Source organism: Perca fluviatilis, chromosome 13, assembly GCF_010015445.1.
Source record: "Perca fluviatilis chromosome 13, GENO_Pfluv_1.0, whole genome shotgun sequence".
In the NCBI taxonomy this organism is placed as follows: Eukaryota; Metazoa; Chordata; class Actinopteri; order Perciformes; family Percidae; genus Perca; species Perca fluviatilis.
This window is the reverse complement of record NC_053124.1, coordinates 334,959-352,160: the sequence shown is the minus strand read 5'-3', so window position 1 is coordinate 352,160 and position 17,202 is coordinate 334,959. Positions and strand designations below refer to the sequence as shown.

The window sequence follows — 17,202 nt, the reverse complement described above, 5'->3', positions numbered from 1 at the left end:
GTGTCCGTCCCCTCTAGCTAACAGTGAAGCAGTTGAAGGAGCACATAGCGTCATCAGTGGAGATCCCAGTAGACAAGCAGAGGCTCATCTACCAGGGCAGGGTGCTGCAGGACGACACAACGCTGACTCAATACAGTGAGTACATGTAACCTGTACCGGTGGGGGGGGGGGATCGATACAGCATAGTATTGCTATATTTTCCGTGGCAATACTGTATCAATACACAGACGCAAGTATCGATCTTTAATTATGTGTTGGTCAGTCTGTCTGCTTGACAATCCCATTTTGCAACAATACAATTGAAGTGAGATGAACAAACAGAGAAATGTATATTTTTAAGTTTCCTTTTTGGGACATAATTTGAAATTGGGAAAAATTTGAAGTTGGTGAAAAAAGGTAATGAATTGCAATATATTGCAATATGTTTAAAATCGTGATGATATCGTATCGTAAGGCCTCTGGTGATTCCCACCCCTAGTAACCTGCTAAACTCACACACACACACACACATACATACACACACACACACACACACACACACACACACACACACACACACACACACACACACACAACACACAGACAGAGAGAATGGCTACAGTGCACACAGCGAAGAAGAAGCATGATTTGGAATCAACAGTGGATGTGTTTTATAACCTCCTGCAAAAAGGAAGTTCCCCTTTGCTTAGCAAGTGTAACAAATGACATAAATTGCTGCTTTGCATTGCAATAATTGCTGGAACCAAGCCATCGTTAATATTATTAGTTGTGCTTATCATTACTTGTGTTTTTGCCTCCCATACTAGGCCAAACTGTTTAAAAATAACGAATGCTTTCATGCTAGCAAGACTATCAACGTTCATTTAGAAAGAAAAACGACATGCAGTTTCCCCTAGGTTGACTGCTTTAGCCTAGCCAACTTAACACTTTAAAGCTTCTTTAAATATTTATCACTTTTCCTAATGCACATGAGCAACGCTTCACATTGATTTAAATATGTCACTTTTAAAGCTTGTTCACCTGTCACCTGATGTTATTTCCTTACATGCAATGTAGCATTTACAAGGCTTTTATTTTAATCGGAGTCCGGCGCATTGCTCATAAGACTAACATAAACTGATAGGTGGAAACTTCATAAATCAGGAACGCTGACTCTCTCCGTCAGTCTCTCTTCACCCTCTGACTCAGCGAAGCCACTACCACCCCCACCCAGCCAGGCGGCCAATGAAAACTCACAGCTGAATTATGACGTGACACTAACCAGACAGTTGTCTCATTCACTGACTCACGGTGGTGTGTTGCTGCAGTTCATGGCAGTGCGCAGAATGAATATTTGGTGTTATTTAATAATTTAATAATAAAATTATTTAATAAAAAAATTATTCTGGCCTGGCGGGGGTCCCTGTTGGCCCGCCAGGCTTGTGCAATTACAGGGAAAACACTATAAGATGGACAGACTTTTGACAGGGTGGGACGCAAACCCCTCTTTAGTTAAATCCAATATATGTCAAAATCTGCCCCCCCTAACTGTTAGAAAAACTCAGGAGCAGCTTGACTTCTGGATACATGAAGGTCCAGGAGACTTTGATGACTTACACACAAGCAATTAAAGGAATCTCGATCGAAGAGAATTTAGGCAGACAGTACAGTTTAACCACGATGTGTTATTGTGTAGTGCCGTCCCAACTCTGAAGTTCCTCTCTCCCTGTCGGTGTATTTAAACTCATGCTGGAAGCGTTACGTTAATCTGAACCTTCAGTGTAAACAAAGATATTGCGGGCGCCGTAAACACATATGCTTACCTAAAACCCTGTTGAGTCCATCTCTCTCTCTCTGGGAAGTATGCCAAAGTGTGTGCGTATGAATGTGAGTATGTGTTCACTTCCTCCCCTGACCTTGGTGGGATCGGAGCGCTCGAGGCAGCACTGTCTTATCATACAGCTGTTACGTCTCCCATCATCTGTGGAGACAGAGAGTTGAAGTACTGCTTTGCCTGCAAAGGTTCTGAGCTTATGTTGGACACTGACCTGAATGAGACCTGGCTACCACTGTCTCAGCTTACATAGCATGAGTTTGTAAGCTGGAAATTCCACCACACTTACACCTTAGATGATTACATCCTGGCAATCTGGCACTGCCAACCTGTAAAGCACTTTTGGAAGGAAGTCACTGATAAACTGTCCTCCTATATTGAACTGCAGGATTCCACTCTTCCCATCACTCTGCTTATTATTAGGTGACTTATCATCAGTCACACTTAGGGCTGTAACAATTATGACATGTTAGTTGACAAATAATTGTCATACAAATAATTACGATTTAATGATTTCATTGTCTTTTTCTGTTAATTTTATGACACACAGCGGTGCTGTTTGGCTTTGCAGCTATAACAACTATAAAGCAAGGGACCTCTGTGTTTCTGTGTGTCCTTTGCATATCTTGAGAACTGTTAAATTGATCTACTTCATACTTGGCGAGTGTGTTGCTGAGGGCCTTAAGGAATGCGTATGGTGAAATTTGTTGCAATTTGTAAACCCTTTGAAAAAGTCAAGCAACCAGTGCTCATTGCAGCAGCAGGGGCAGGGCTCTGCGGACTGACCTGGCTCAACTTGCTGTCTTCTGCATTTTGAGCGTGACTTCTGGGGTTTTAACTTTACTGCGTGTCAGTGGGCAGTCAAACAAACTGTGGGTTCCAGGATTTAGCTAGCGTTAACCAGAAGGATGGAATCAACCAATGAAGTTGAAAGAAAGATTAAAGCAGGTCATGAACCGCTCGCTGGCTGCACAGTCCCACTCAAAGCGGGTGTCTGTATCAGCAGAACTCTGTAAAAAAAGAAAAACAAGGAAAATGACTACTAACCAGATCTTCCGATAAATTTAGATTCCCCATCTTTTCTGAATCTGTCCAAGCATCTCTTATAATTCAGCAAACACATAATTTACCAAAGAGCACTAGTTAAAGTATTATTTTAGTTCTGTCCAGCTATTCACCCCTCTTCTCACCAGACACACCACCCTGTTTCTCATTAACATCAAATAGCAGTGCATACAGTGCTCTCTACAGTTTAGGGGCGATCACACCGAGACCCTTGCTGGAACCATTGTTTTCCTATGGTACACAAGCCTGCATGCGCTACTCTCTTTCGGCCCGCATCACATTTTTCTAGCGGTTTTTAGACATCAAGTTGGCCCAGGAAGCCAATTAAATCAAGCAAGAGGTGGGCTTTATTATTAATCGATCATCCATTTTGTTTGTCACATGAAATAGTACGGGGTACAATTCCAATGAAATATAACCCCATCCACTCCTTCAGTTTGTGCATGATTTGCCATATAATGTGTTTTGGGGGGAGGCTGTTACCTGGGTGGTTTGGATCTTTAATGAATCCTTTTTCTTGCAGCACCTGGTGTAAATATCCTTTTAGGCAGGGTAGGGCACCCCCTACTGTAAGTTCAGCCAGTCGAACCCCTCTCTGCAGGGCCTTGCAGTCCTGTTCACTGCTGTTTCTGTACCAGTGATGTTCCCCGTCAGGATGCTCTCGATGATGCAGGAGGAGAAATTCCTCAGTATTTCGGTGGTAGGGCAGTCGTCTACCAATCGGAAGGTCGATGCTTGAAGCTGTCGATGTGTCCTTGGGCAACACACTAAACCCTGATTTGCTCCTGATGCTGTGCCATCGGTGTGTGACTGTAGTGTGTAAAAGCACTTTGAGAAGTCATGTCAGAAATAATGACATGGTACAATTATAAGTTACCAGAGCCCAGTAATGCTCTTCTTGTCCAACCAACACTGACAAATGCAGAAGAAAGAAATCTTTTTCAGATTGTTGACAGTCCCACACGGCCAAACTTCAAAAACCCGGAAAAATCCTCGCTAATAGATGTGATTCTAACTAACGTTCCTCATAAGTACTCAACTGCTTCCATATTTGCAAACGACATCAGTGACCACTGTGTCGTAGCAACAGTTAGAAATACCTAAAACTAAACCACGCATTATCGTCAAGCGTAATATGAAGCACTTCTCAGAACAAGAATTCCTTAATGATTTATCCAACTTTGACTAGGAAGAAATTAATATCAGTACAGATGTTGAAAGTGCCTGGAACCTCTTTTATGAGGGGTTTACCAATATAATTAATATGTATGCTCCACTAAAGAAGTACAGAGTCAAAGGCCGAAACAATGCTTGGTTTTCACCTGATTTAGCAAATCTCCTCCATGAGCGCAATGTGGCATGGGCAAAAGCCAGAAAATCGAGGCTGGTCTTCAGACAACTGCGCAATGCATGTACTCTCAAAATTAGAAAAGCCAAAACTGATCATTTTCTTTCTCAAACCACTCATAATTTGAATAATCCATAAAAATGTTGGAAAACTATCAAATCATTATCAGAAAACAGTAAAGGCCAGGAGCTTCCCTCAAGCATTGTGATGGACTATCAAAAAGTCAAGACAAGGCCAAAATGCTTGATTGTTTCAATGAACATTTCATAGCCTCAGGATTTTTATTTGAGTCATTCAGTCCTCAACATGAGTGTTCCTCTACAGTTGAGACTGTTGGTCTAGACCCTTCTAGTCTGTCTTTTAGTTTCAGTCCTATCACGGTTTCAGACGTAAATAAAGCCCTCAAGCATGTGGACACAACAAAATCTGCAGGCCCTGATAAACTGGATCCCTACATTTTAAAGCTATCAGGACATTTTGTTGCCGTGCCCTTAACTAATATTTTTAATCTGTGTTTGAACACAAATGTCATTCATCCCATCTGGAAATCAGCCTTTGTGGTTCCCCTGCTAAAAGGTGGTGACCCTACAATCTTAAATAACTACAGACCAATCTCTAAACCAGTGTTTCTCAACGGGGGCGGTACCGCCCCCCAGGGGGCATTCAGAAGATGATGGGGGGCGTTGGAAGCAATATTTTGGAAAGGGGGGCGTTGAGGTGCCCTTGGGGGGCATCTGTTTGAAAGCTAGTTTAAACCAAAGATTCACAATAACAATACATGTTTACACTTAAACTATTAAAAAATCCGTGGTCTGCAACATTAAAAGCTGCCAGTTTACAGCACTGCAACTGGACGAGACGGGTATCCTAACTTGTTGTTTGGCAAACAGTCAGCTGTTCCCTAAACTCCCGGCCAGTTCAGAGCTTGTGTTTGGGGTTTTAAAACTTTCTTATGGAAGCGATAGAGGCAGTGATGTCACTGTTTACTGTACGGGATTCTCACACCTCGTCAAAACGCAGCGCGACGTGGGGTTGCGTTTTCTCCAAACGTTTTTTTCTGCTATTTACTCGCAAGACAGGCGATGGCAAACATCTACTCTTCTAACCTAGACTCTTCTAACATATACTCTTCTAACCTTGACTCTTCTAACCTAGACTCTTCTAACATATACTCTTCTAACCTTGACTCTTCTAACCTAGACTCTTCTAACATATACTCTTCTAACCTAGACTCTTCTAACCTAGACTCTTCTAAGCATTAAAAAACAGCTCTCACTAACTTTCAAAGGTTGTAAACTCATTTCCATTCGGCAGCAGGTGTCGTTCTTCAAGTCGTTTGTCATCACCATAATACTTGTGTGTGTGTGTGTGTGTGTGTGTGTGTGTGTGTGTAATCCTTCTGCTTTTACCCCTTGATAAGTGCCAGCTTGTTTTCCGTTGGAACAATTCGATTTTAGATTTGAATGAAAAATAGATTTGAATGTTAAATTGCTAGCTGTTTCTGATTGGCTACTGTTAGTGTTTGTAATAATAATAATAATAAGCATAATAATACATTTTATTTAAAGCCATTTCATGACACCCAAGGTCACATCACAAACAAAAGGACATTCAAATTATAGTCATCTTCTAAAGGTGCTCAGTGTGCAGGCGGAGGGCAGCACTTCTCGCTATCTCAAAATAACAAAAGGTGTGGCTCAGGGGTCAGTCTTGGGGCCACTGCTATTCATCCTCTATATCAATAACATTGATCATAACGTCACTAATGTAAAATTTCATTTTTATGGTGATGACACTGTACTGTATTGCTCTGCACCCACCGCAGACCAGGCCCTCTACCAGTTGCAACTTGCTTTTAACACAGTTCAACAGAATCTTTTTAATTTAAAAATTTAAAAATCTAAATCAAATTTGCCTTCAATCCTCACTTCCCAGGGTACGGAAATTAAATGTGTTTCTAAGTACAGATATCTTGGTATTTTAATTGATGAATCTCTTTCTTTTACCCTTCATTAGGGCTTTGACTTTTGCCCAAAAATCACATTTGAAGTTTTTTTGTTTGTTTATTAATATTCAAATATATTCAAATTTGTATTAATAATATTTTGACCATTAAATGCCTTCAGTAAGACCTATATTGGTATCAAATTGAAGTTGTAGATGTTCTGTCCACCAGAGGACAGTGTATTAGTCAGTTTTCAGAAGAAAAACACACTGCTACGACTGTTTAAAAAAAAATTAAAAGTCAGACCCTGGTTTAAACACAAACCGTATGCTTTCGACAGGAAGCAAGCCACGGCCGAGAGATGTGCGTTGCCGCGACGTGTAGTTACATTTTGAAATGCGTGAAAAAGCTGAATTGGAATCTGAATTGAAAATATTTACAAGCAAGCACATTTACAAAAAAGAATGCCCATAACAGGTTTGAATATTAAGGGCTGCCTAATATTCGTTCAAATATCATTATTTTTTTAAATATTTGAATTATATTCGAATAACGAAGTTCGGAGTCAAAGTCCTACCCTTCATATTCAGCAGCTAGCAAAAAGATTAAAACTTAAACTAGGGTTTTATTTCAGAATCAAATCCTGCCTTTGGTTCGAATCTAGAAAGAGGCTGGTCGCTGCTACTTCTATGTCTGTACATGACTATGGTGATGTTTTATACATGCATGCTTCACCTCAAAGTTTATATGCACTGGACACTGTATACAATGGAGCTCTGAGGTTCATCACTGGTATGAAAGCCCTCACTCACCATTGTGAACTGTGTGAACGTGTTGGATGGTCTTCTCTATCAACACAGAGACTTCAACACTGGCATATCTTCATATGCAAGGCTATTTTAGGTCTCCTTCCATCCTACCTTCTGACCTACAGTATATCAGTGTAAATAGTACCGGGACTTACAATCTTCGTTCCCAGGATCTTTTCCTTCTGTCTGTTCTAAAGGTTACATCTAAACTGGGGAATAAGGCGTTTAAGTTTGCTGCTCCCTCTACCTGGAATAAATAACAGGAATCCATTAAACTTAATGAGCTGGTCTCATTGGTCGCTTTTAAGAGGATGTTGATTGACTTGGAGGCAGTCACATCTGGATGTTTTGCTGGTGTGATTAGGGTTGTGGTTGATTTAGAAGGATTAGAAGGACACTCTTGAAAAAGAGATTTCTAATCTCAGTGAGTCTCTTCCTGGTTAAATAAAGGTAAAATAAATAAATAAAATAAAGGTCCTATGACATGCTGATTTTTGGATGCTTTTACTAGGCCTTAGTGTTCCCCTAATACTGTATCTGAAGTCTCTTTTTATATAGACCTTAGTGGTCCCTTAATACTGTATCTGAAGTCTCTTTTATATAGACCTTAGTGGTCCCCTAATACTGTATCTGAAGTCTCTTTTATATAGACCTTAGTGGTCCCCTAATACTGTATCTGAAGTCTCTTTTATATAGACCTTAGTGGTCCCCTAATACTGTATCTGAAGTCTCTTTTATATAGACCTTAGAGGTCCCCTAATACTGTATCTGAAGTCTCTTTTATATAGATAAAAAAAAAAAAATTTTAAAAAAAATTTTAAAAAAAATAAAAAAAAAAAAAAAAAAAAAATATAAAAAAAATTAATTTTATATTATAATAATATAAAAAAAATATTTTATATTAAAAAATTTAAGGGTACATAAAAATAAAAAATAAAATATATTTTTAAAAAGGGGGTTGGAGAAAAAAAAAAAAAAAAAAAAAAATTTTAAAAAAAAAAAAAAGGGAAAAAAAAAAAAAATATAAGAAAATTTTTTAAAAAAAAAAAAGGGGGCCCCTTATAATTTATATGAAGTCTCTTTCCCGAAATGGAGCCTTGGTGCAGAATTACAGCCACTAGAGCCAGTCCCACAATGAGCTTTACTTAGGATGAGCCATTTCTGTGTCTGTAGCTTTAAATCAAGCCCCCAGGAAGAGCACCATGTCTAAAAGCCACGATGGGCTTAGTGGATAAGGGTGGTACTCTGTGGTACTGCACCCCATGGCCCAGAAAGACTTTTCACATAGACTTTGCATGGCGAAAGAAACGTCTATATTTCTGCGGATAGAAATATCTTTGTTTCAGGGTATATCAACCTACCAGCCCGAAAACTTAAAGGGTCCTTGTTTAAAACATCACGTTTTTTTTAAAATTTTTAACATTCACTAGTACCGAATCCAGAATTATTAAATTAGGCAGAGCCGCGGGACTGCTGCGCCTGCCCGCTCACATGACTGTTCTCCCGAGGTCATGTAGCTAGCTGTAATAATGGATATAGCTAATGGTTGTAATTCACCATGTGTTCTATTAATAAGTCCATGGTATTATCTTATGAAGTTATGATACATCCGAGGGATGTATGTATGCTGTAAAGCCTGTTACGTGGATTTAACATCATTAGCATTTCCCAAACTGGCGGGGCTATCGGCTAGCTAGCTAGTTGCTAACATCAGGGGTAGCTAGCATGGCTGTATTAAGATCTATACATAGCTAGCTATATGCCTACATCAGTGTTTTTCAACCTTTTTTGAGCCACAGCACATTTTTTACATTAAAAAAACTCCTGCGGCACACCACCAACCAAAAATGTTACTAAATGACACATTGTAGCCTAATTAGATCAGAATTTTTCCTTTTTAAAAATGTATCCATCACTTTTGCAGGCTTACATCAATGATCTCGGCCCTACTGCTTACATCCTGTCACTGCGGGATGCACGCGAAAGGTGGCAGCAGGGCTCCAGACTAACTTTTTTTCACTAGGAGCACAGTGGCCCCCAACTGAAAATTTTAGAGGCACAACCAGAAAATGTAGGGGCACACACTGTAAATCAACATGCTAACCAAATATTCACATTTCTACTAATTTCCACTGTATTACTAATAAATACTTTGATAATAGATGCAGAAATTACAAGTGCTGTTTCAAATTCAGTGTCACTTTTAACATCAACAGCACCTCGACCGCTTTCGGCTCGCCATTAATATCATATCGCAGCAAACACTGTCTGCGTGAAGTTATGAAAAACTGTAACCACACTTGAAACCACTTTATCGGCATTTCCGTGACTCACCGTGACTTCAACAAAACTGCAGAGCCGACGTAGTTTGCATCGTCTGCAGCTCTGCGTGTGTGCGAGTGTGTGTGTGTTTGTGTCAGAGCTCTGCTCTCTGTCAATTTTCAGAGAGGACAGATAAGCTTGCGCTCATGCGCTCTCAGGCACCGAAATTGCAACGTTTAACCCCTTAACGTTCCGACGGCCCGCCGGCATCTTTTTAACACGTGATGCTATGTATACAACTCCTATTTTTAAGTAGTTACTCATGCAACACATCTTTGGAAAGTTACAACTCTTGTGATTTCACTGATACAAACTATTTCAAGACACGATAACAACAGCAGGTACAATCATCGCCTATGTCTGAGTAACAAACAACTACAAAATTGAGGTAACTCACCTTTGAAGCCTCATTGTAATCCACAGATCCATAATCTAACAAAAACGGTCTTGTTACATTGACAAAGGTCCAGACGATCAAATCCAGTAAACAATATAGTCCAAACATATTATGACATTAAAATATACCCACGGACAGCTGTTTTTAAATTTCAAATTTTGCGGCAGTTATTTAATATTTTACTGTATTTCCTGGAGTAAATCTTGTTTGCATATATTTTTTTGCCGGTATCTACTATCAAAATGGCCCCTGCACTCTGACCTTTCGATTGACACCTCACTTGAACCAATAGGACCTTCCTGGTCTCGTCTACAGCCTAGAATAGCCAACGAGTGCCTGCGGTGAAAGAAGGTGCACGCCCTTTTATTTTGTGCCAATCGCAACCGGTTGTGCCGATGACTGACGTTTTGTATAGCCAATGAACTTTTTAATATGGAGAACTGATGCTTTCGCGGGTAGTACAGTTTTATATATCTCAATGAGTACAATCCTAAACATTATCTGTGTAGTGCAAACACCGGCAAAAACACGCCACCCCACCACTTTCTGCATCCTAAACCAAAACAAACGAGAAGTTGAGAATGGCGAAAATTAGCAAGTCAAGAAGATATGGGATATACCCTCCAAGAAGCAGTGGAGGAATGTACTACCGACAACGTAAAGCGACAAGTCAGAGGAGGAAATGTCTGAGAAAGACAGTGAAATGTCTTGCATCGACTCGTGGCAGAGGACATGGTCCTAGAGGGAGGAGACATTACTCTCGACAAGTGAGTATTTTACGTATATAACGTTACTGTATATTTAGACAGGCTGTGACCTGGGCGCTAACCGTCTGCTTCAGTTTGACTGTTGAAGAGTGTTTAGATGATTTCAATGTTTACTAATTTAGAGAATGGATAGTTCGCTAAGCTAACCTTAGCTTGCTAATTTCACCAAGCTATCATGCTAACGTTACACTAAATGAGCCAGACAAAGTTGTCTCTCATCTAAAGGCAACCCTGCTCTCTACTCTGCTCGCTGAGAGCTCCACAGCTAATGTTACACATTTATGTTGCACCACATTTACTGCAAGAAGTGTTGCAAAAGAAAACGTTTGAGTAAATACTGCATTACAAGTTTGCACCTTTTATTGTATTTATGTAAATATCTATGGTAATATCTACACATTTGTTAATATTTTTCGGTGGCTTCGCATTCAGAACATTAGTTGTAATTACTGTTATTTCTTTATTTTCACATTATAGGAAATGTGATGTAGATATGGATTGGGAGCCAGCTACATCTGCACCAGTGAGCAAGTGGCCACATGGAGTGGAGCAGCAGGACAGTTCCAGACATCACACCACCACAGCCCACCTTCAGACCCAGACCCATACGTACTGCTACGTACACAGCCCTACAGTTGTTTCAACTCTTTTTTTTACCAACTCTGTTTTGAAGACAATACTTCAAAAACACCAACAACTGTGGCTCAACACATCATTCAACACCCTCTATCCCATGGATTGATCTGACATTGCAGGACATGTTTGCATTCATGTCTTTAATTGTTTACATGGGTGTAGTCAAATGCTTTTCTTTCACTGATTACTGGCGTGGGGGTCATCTTTATAGCTTGCCGTTCCCGAGACTGTTAATGACTGGTAAAAAGTTCCTCAGGATCTCCCAGTCCCTTCACCTCAGCAGCTCTGTGATGCTGCTAATGATGAAAGGAGAGGCACAGGAGCCTACGACCGTCTTGGTAAGATAAAGCCGCTCTATGAGTAGATGAGGGACTCCTGCAGAAGAAACTATCACCCTGGCCAGGAAATCGCCATTGATGAGCGAATGGTTGCCTCAAAAGCCTGCACTGGTCTGAAACAGTATATGAAAAACAAGCCTGTTCGCTGGGGTTATAAACTCTTTGTTCTGGCAGACTCCAGGAACGGTTATACATGGGACTTTTTTGTTTATGAGCGCAGAGAGAAGGAGAGATGGTGTAGTCTCATGTCATATGATCGTTAACAAATTTAACACATCAGCAGAGGTGCTCATTTTCCATACAGGTTTATTTAGTGGCTTGACGGTTAACAGTGAAGTATGGATTTGATTTGCTGGGTTCCTGCAATTTATAGATATATATGTGTATGTAGATATGTAAAAAGTTATATAGTAGTACCCGGAATACTTTTTCAGCATAGCACTTGTTTTACTTTGTTGACCATTTTTACCAACGGTTCCTTTATGGGTCTTCAAATGTCCTTTGTGCTTTGTCACTTGCGATTTTTACAATCTCTGGCATGTTGCCAATAACCTGTAAATATATGTGGATTTAGATGTGTAAATAGTTATATAGTAATGCTTTTTTGCACTACTTTTTCACCATAGCACTTATTTGACATTTTTTACCAAAAGGTCATTTTTGTTTCTTCAAACGTTCTTTGTGCTTTGTCTCATGTAGCAGATAACCTGTACATACATAATTGTAAATATGTGTATTTAGATATGTTAATAGCTGTAAATATTTTGTTTATACACTTTTATACACTACTTTTCCACCTTACCACTTGTTTTGACTTTTTTTACACACAAAGTTACAAAACTGCAATTTATTGTGTTTATGCTTCTGTTACTCTTTGTCAGAAATACTGACAGTGATTCTGGATATGAGATAGGATAGCTCTTAATGTAACCTTTCAATAGAGCCCTGAATGATAACTGTAATGTCAAATGTTCATGGGTAGCAGTCTTTTTAGTCTAGGTATGTGACCATCATTACCAAGGGTCCTTTTAGGGTCACCAAAATGGCGCGTCGGAACGTACTGGACATATACCCATACAAAAACGGGTGTAAAATATTCATTTTATGAGATATTGATATGAAATTTCAACTGGGACTATGTAAGCCTTCTTGCTATAGCCCCATTGTGCTTTCAGACTAATAGGTCCAAGCAAAAGTCATCTACAGGCATTTTTCTATAAAAAATAATGCAGACGGACATAAAAAAAATATTTTCCAGTATATTTAAACTTCTATCACTCAAAGCCAATAGCACTTACAGTAATTCTAACTGTTGGGAAAGAAGCCTCAGAGTGTTACCTTTCAAATGAAACCATAAACATGCATGTAGAACAAATGGTTCAAGAACAGCTTCCAATTTACTATGGGTATGCCTTGGATAGGCGTTTTTGGCTAATTTTACAGGAGTGTTAAGGGGTTAACATGTAAAAAAAAAAGGGGGCAAATTTACTGGTCGCACCTGGGCGACTGGATAAAATTTTGGTCGCAGTCTGGAGCCCTGCTGGCAGTAATTCTATTGTCTTAAATCAACAAGGTCATTATTGCGCTATACTGCCACCTACTGATACAGAATAGTATTTAATTTCTCTGCCAGTCATCATATTGCAGGCACAGATGCGCAACAATGGCAAATTATTTGCAGTAACTCAATAAAAAAAATTTGTTGGACCAATTAAGTAAAATTGGATAATTTCTCACGGCACACAGGACGATCTCTCACGGCACGCTAGTGGTTGAAAATCACTGGCCTACATAACGTTACTCAGGGTACCCGCGGGGTCTTAAAAGCATTGAAACAGTCTTAAATTTGACAATCTCCTTGAATTTGGTAGCTATACAAAGTCTTGGATTTTGTTACAAAAGTCTTATATTTTTTGCCTTCCCTAGGATTAAGTTCATACCATAACAAAATTAACAGTTAATAATGTAGGCTAATTTAAAAACTGACCGGAGCCCGTCTCTGGACGCACTTCAGACAAAGCTCAAGGTAACAGGCTAACGGCTTATTAGATAGCCAAACACCGAGCGGCTCCATTAATCTGCTCGGTGCGTCATAACAAACTGAGCGAGCAGCCGCCGCACTCTGTAACATCTGTTGATCCGGGCAGGACTTATCTGTGAGCGGACTGTTGAGAGACCATGTGACTGCAGGTAACGTTAAAGGTTCGCTGCTACTGTAGCGGAGCTGCAAGTAAACCAGGGCTCAAGTGTCACACATGGAGCGTGACAGTCAACGTAAAAAGCAAACGGGGCTCTGTGTCTGTCAGACGGTCTGATATTTACCGTATCAGCAGAGCAATCACGTAATGCACAGCAGACTATGGTGCAGGTAGATTATTTTATAGTTTTTTTTAGGTACTTTATTTTTCTCAAAATATCATGACTCCTCCAAATCTCAGAACAAATGTGTTTTGAACATGAGCAGAAATCTTGCTCAAAACACATCTGAAATATTACAGTCCAGGGGTGTATTAATTCATTAAAATGAATGAATTTATTATTGAGGTGAATAATTGTCATATGCACATTTACTTCCTCAACAAAAGATGTCACTCTTGCCTGTATGCTGTAAAGCTTGTAACGTGGATGAGGGATGAAGCCATGGATGAGCTCTGTTCACGAAACTGCAGGCTAACTGCTAGCATTAGTTAGTAGCTAGCTAGCTAGTAGCACGACATAATTATTAAATCTCCTTGGTTGTCTAGCTAAATACATCTATCGTTTATTTAGCTGAGCACGTTTACATGCTTAGCTAAAAAAAATTATCGGGAACAACGAAAACACAATGTTTAACGTTAGTGAATATTTTAGACAATGAAAATGGCGAGTTCATGAGTTCGCCACTTGTAAGAGACACGAGAGAGAAGCTCATGAACGAGCATGTTGCTACCGGTTGCTAAGACAACACAAACAAATTGTTGCTAGTGCGCGTGTCCATCGTGACGTCATGGGCCAACAATGCGGAAGATCCGAGCTCCATGTTTGCTTTATGCGCTTTTGAGCACTCTCATTGGAACGTACGGGGCTTCCCGCCCAACACTGTATCCAGTTCTCTTAATACATCCATGCTTTAAATGCTATTGAAGATGAGAGAGGGGGGACAAGGTAGAGGGTGGGGGTGTGGCCTTGACCAACTGCCACTTTGCTTGTTTGAAAGCCATGATGTCTCTCTCTCATGGGTGGGCCAAATTCTCTGGGCAGATCAAAGCAGAGAAAGGGGAGGTAACCTTGCTCCTTATGACCTCCATAAGGAGCAAGATTCCAGATTGGCCCATCTGAGCTTTTCACTGGGGGACCATAGGCAGGCTAAGGGAATTCACATTAATGTTAAAAAAAAACAACTCATAAAGGGAAATTTTCATGCCACGGGACCTTTTAAGTAGCCTATATGAAATGGGAAACAGCTTAATCCAATGAGAATGGAGAGAAGTTAAAAGTAAACAGTTTTACAGTATGTTATATAGTCCATTCTGTTGTTTATTCATCAGATGTGGATGGGAAGGTAATCCACCTGGTGGAGCGTGCCCCACCTCAGGCCACCATGCCTGGTGGTGGGGGTGCGGGTGTTTCCACCGGGGAGGCAGAGGACAGAAGCAGCAGCAGCCATGCCTCGACCTCCTCCCAGGGTGGACCACATGACCGCAACAGCTACGTGATGCTGGGGACCTTCAACCTTCCCGTCAACATCATGGACCCTCAGCAGATACAGGTGGGGATGCCAACCAATGCTTGACTCTTATTTTTCTGAAGGGAGGAATGATTTCATGCTCGGTGACAGCTGGAATCTGTTTTGTAGATGTCTGTTCAGCAGATGATGGCTGGAGTCGGTGAAGCTGGAAGGAATGCCAGGGTCAGCACCAGCTCCGGGGTAAAGGCTCGTTATTTCATCAATCTTTTTAACCCTTCAGTCTAGGGCTGAACAATTAATGGCAACTTTATAGAAATCGCAAAATATGTGTCAAACTATTCTGAAGTATTGTGGTGCTGCAGAGACATCCCGGCCTACACATCCTATCCTACAGACTACAGAAAACATCTTTTTTTTTTATATTTTATTTTTCAGTGGAAATGAGTAACGATTCAAAAATCATTCCCTCCAATATCCTGAATCATATTGCAATATCAGAAAAAATAATCGCAATTAGATATTTTCTTCATATTGTGCAGCCCTACTTCAGTCTCCCTGTTCCTGTAAAGCTGACTGATATCTGTATGTATAGAGCAACGGGTCGGTGGACATGCAGATCAACGTGGAGCAGTCGGTGCAGAGTGAGCCCAGGATGAGGCTGCAGCTGGCGGAGAACCTGCTCAGAGACGCTTGCTCTCTGGTCCACAGGCTGGAGGTACAATGCACATGCTGCTTGGTGATGGAATTATAACTACATATCTTACCTAGGCAAGTCGTAGATCATTTACAGAATAATTAAGGCTATTTAGAAATGAGGTCATCATTAAAGACATTTTCATGGGTTTTGTTAAGTGCTGTCCACACCAAGAATGATGTGAGCATCCACACTGATGAACGATCGCGTTCTGTAAACAGCGGCGCCATGCATGGGCTGCACGCACCAGCTGATAATACATGATACTCTAATCCACTCAGCGGACGTTGCAATGTCAGATTAGCCTGACAAGCCAGACCCACATCCAGATGTTGGGTCTGGGAACTCACCATTGGCAGGGCTCAATCCGAGGGGCGGGATAAACGGTTGTCTTTCAAATTCCCTCTGCACTCATAGCCAACCAGAGCAAGACATCTTCCTTTTTTAAGAATGACTTCAGTTCTTAACTCCAAGTCTTCCAGAGTCACGGCTAAAGCCGATTCCAGAGACCGCTTTCAAGTAGCAGGGAATTCACGCGGAACTGTCGCCGTCCTTATGTTAAGCCCACCCACTGACTCTATACGCGATGTGATTGGCCTGACCAGAATTAGTTTTTTCCAGCTCGCAAGCCTAGATTTGTAGGCTAATGTCAGATCACATATTTGTGAATTCGGGTTGATCCTTTCTGATTCTTCTAGCCTCTTTCTTGCAACCTTTCTTGGTTTCTGTGACATGAGAAATATTTTCAAAATACTAATGATACTAACAGCCAAAATACATGGGCCGTGCTACTGTCATTTTATAATAATAATAAATATAATTAAAGCTGCGAGCAGCGATGGACGGGCCCTTGCACCTCGGCGCGCGTCGAGGTTACCGGCGGACTCTGCTCCTTGCGACCGTGCATTTGCGCGGCAGTCAGACGCTGCAAATCATCACCAATGAAAAGGGAACTCCCCGCCGAGTTCAACGATACCTCACACAGGACTACGTAATACGGTTCATTAGCTGTGAAAAGGGGCGTGGCTAAAGCATAGGGCGCGGGCCAAACCATCACCAATGAAGAAGGAACTCTCTGCTGTGTTCAATGATACCTCACACAAGACTCTACCTTAGATGGGTCAGCATGTATGAAAGGGGGCGTGGCTTGAACATAGGGGGCAGGCCAAACCATCACCAATGAAGAAGGAAGTCTCTGCTGAGTTCAATGACACCTCACGCAAGACTCTACCTTAAACAGTTCAAATGCTATGAAAGGGGGCGTGGCCTGAGTAACTGGGCGTCGTCAAAGTATAGGGGGCGGCTCAGTATCACATGTTGACCACTCATAAGTTTCATGTAAATCAGATGAGGTTTGTCATATAAGGCTCATTTCCTGTTGCCAGCCCCCCCGCTGGTGAC

The 17,202-nt window shown here is 40.9% G+C and overlaps 1 protein-coding gene across 2 annotated transcripts in view; it reads left to right on the top strand.

Annotated features, from left to right (window-relative positions):
- bag6l (BCL2 associated athanogene 6, like) overlaps positions 1 to 17,202 on the top strand; it is a 56,159-nt gene that overhangs the window by 688 nt on the left and 38,269 nt on the right. For both annotated transcript variants that reach the window (XM_039821046.1, XM_039821045.1), the window contains exons 3-6: positions 18 to 135; positions 14,968 to 15,188; positions 15,276 to 15,347; positions 15,700 to 15,822. In XM_039821046.1, the coding sequence (XP_039676980.1) occupies positions 18 to 135; positions 14,968 to 15,188; positions 15,276 to 15,347; positions 15,700 to 15,822 (534 nt within the window). The remainder of the gene's footprint in view (positions 1 to 17; positions 136 to 14,967; positions 15,189 to 15,275; positions 15,348 to 15,699; positions 15,823 to 17,202) is intronic.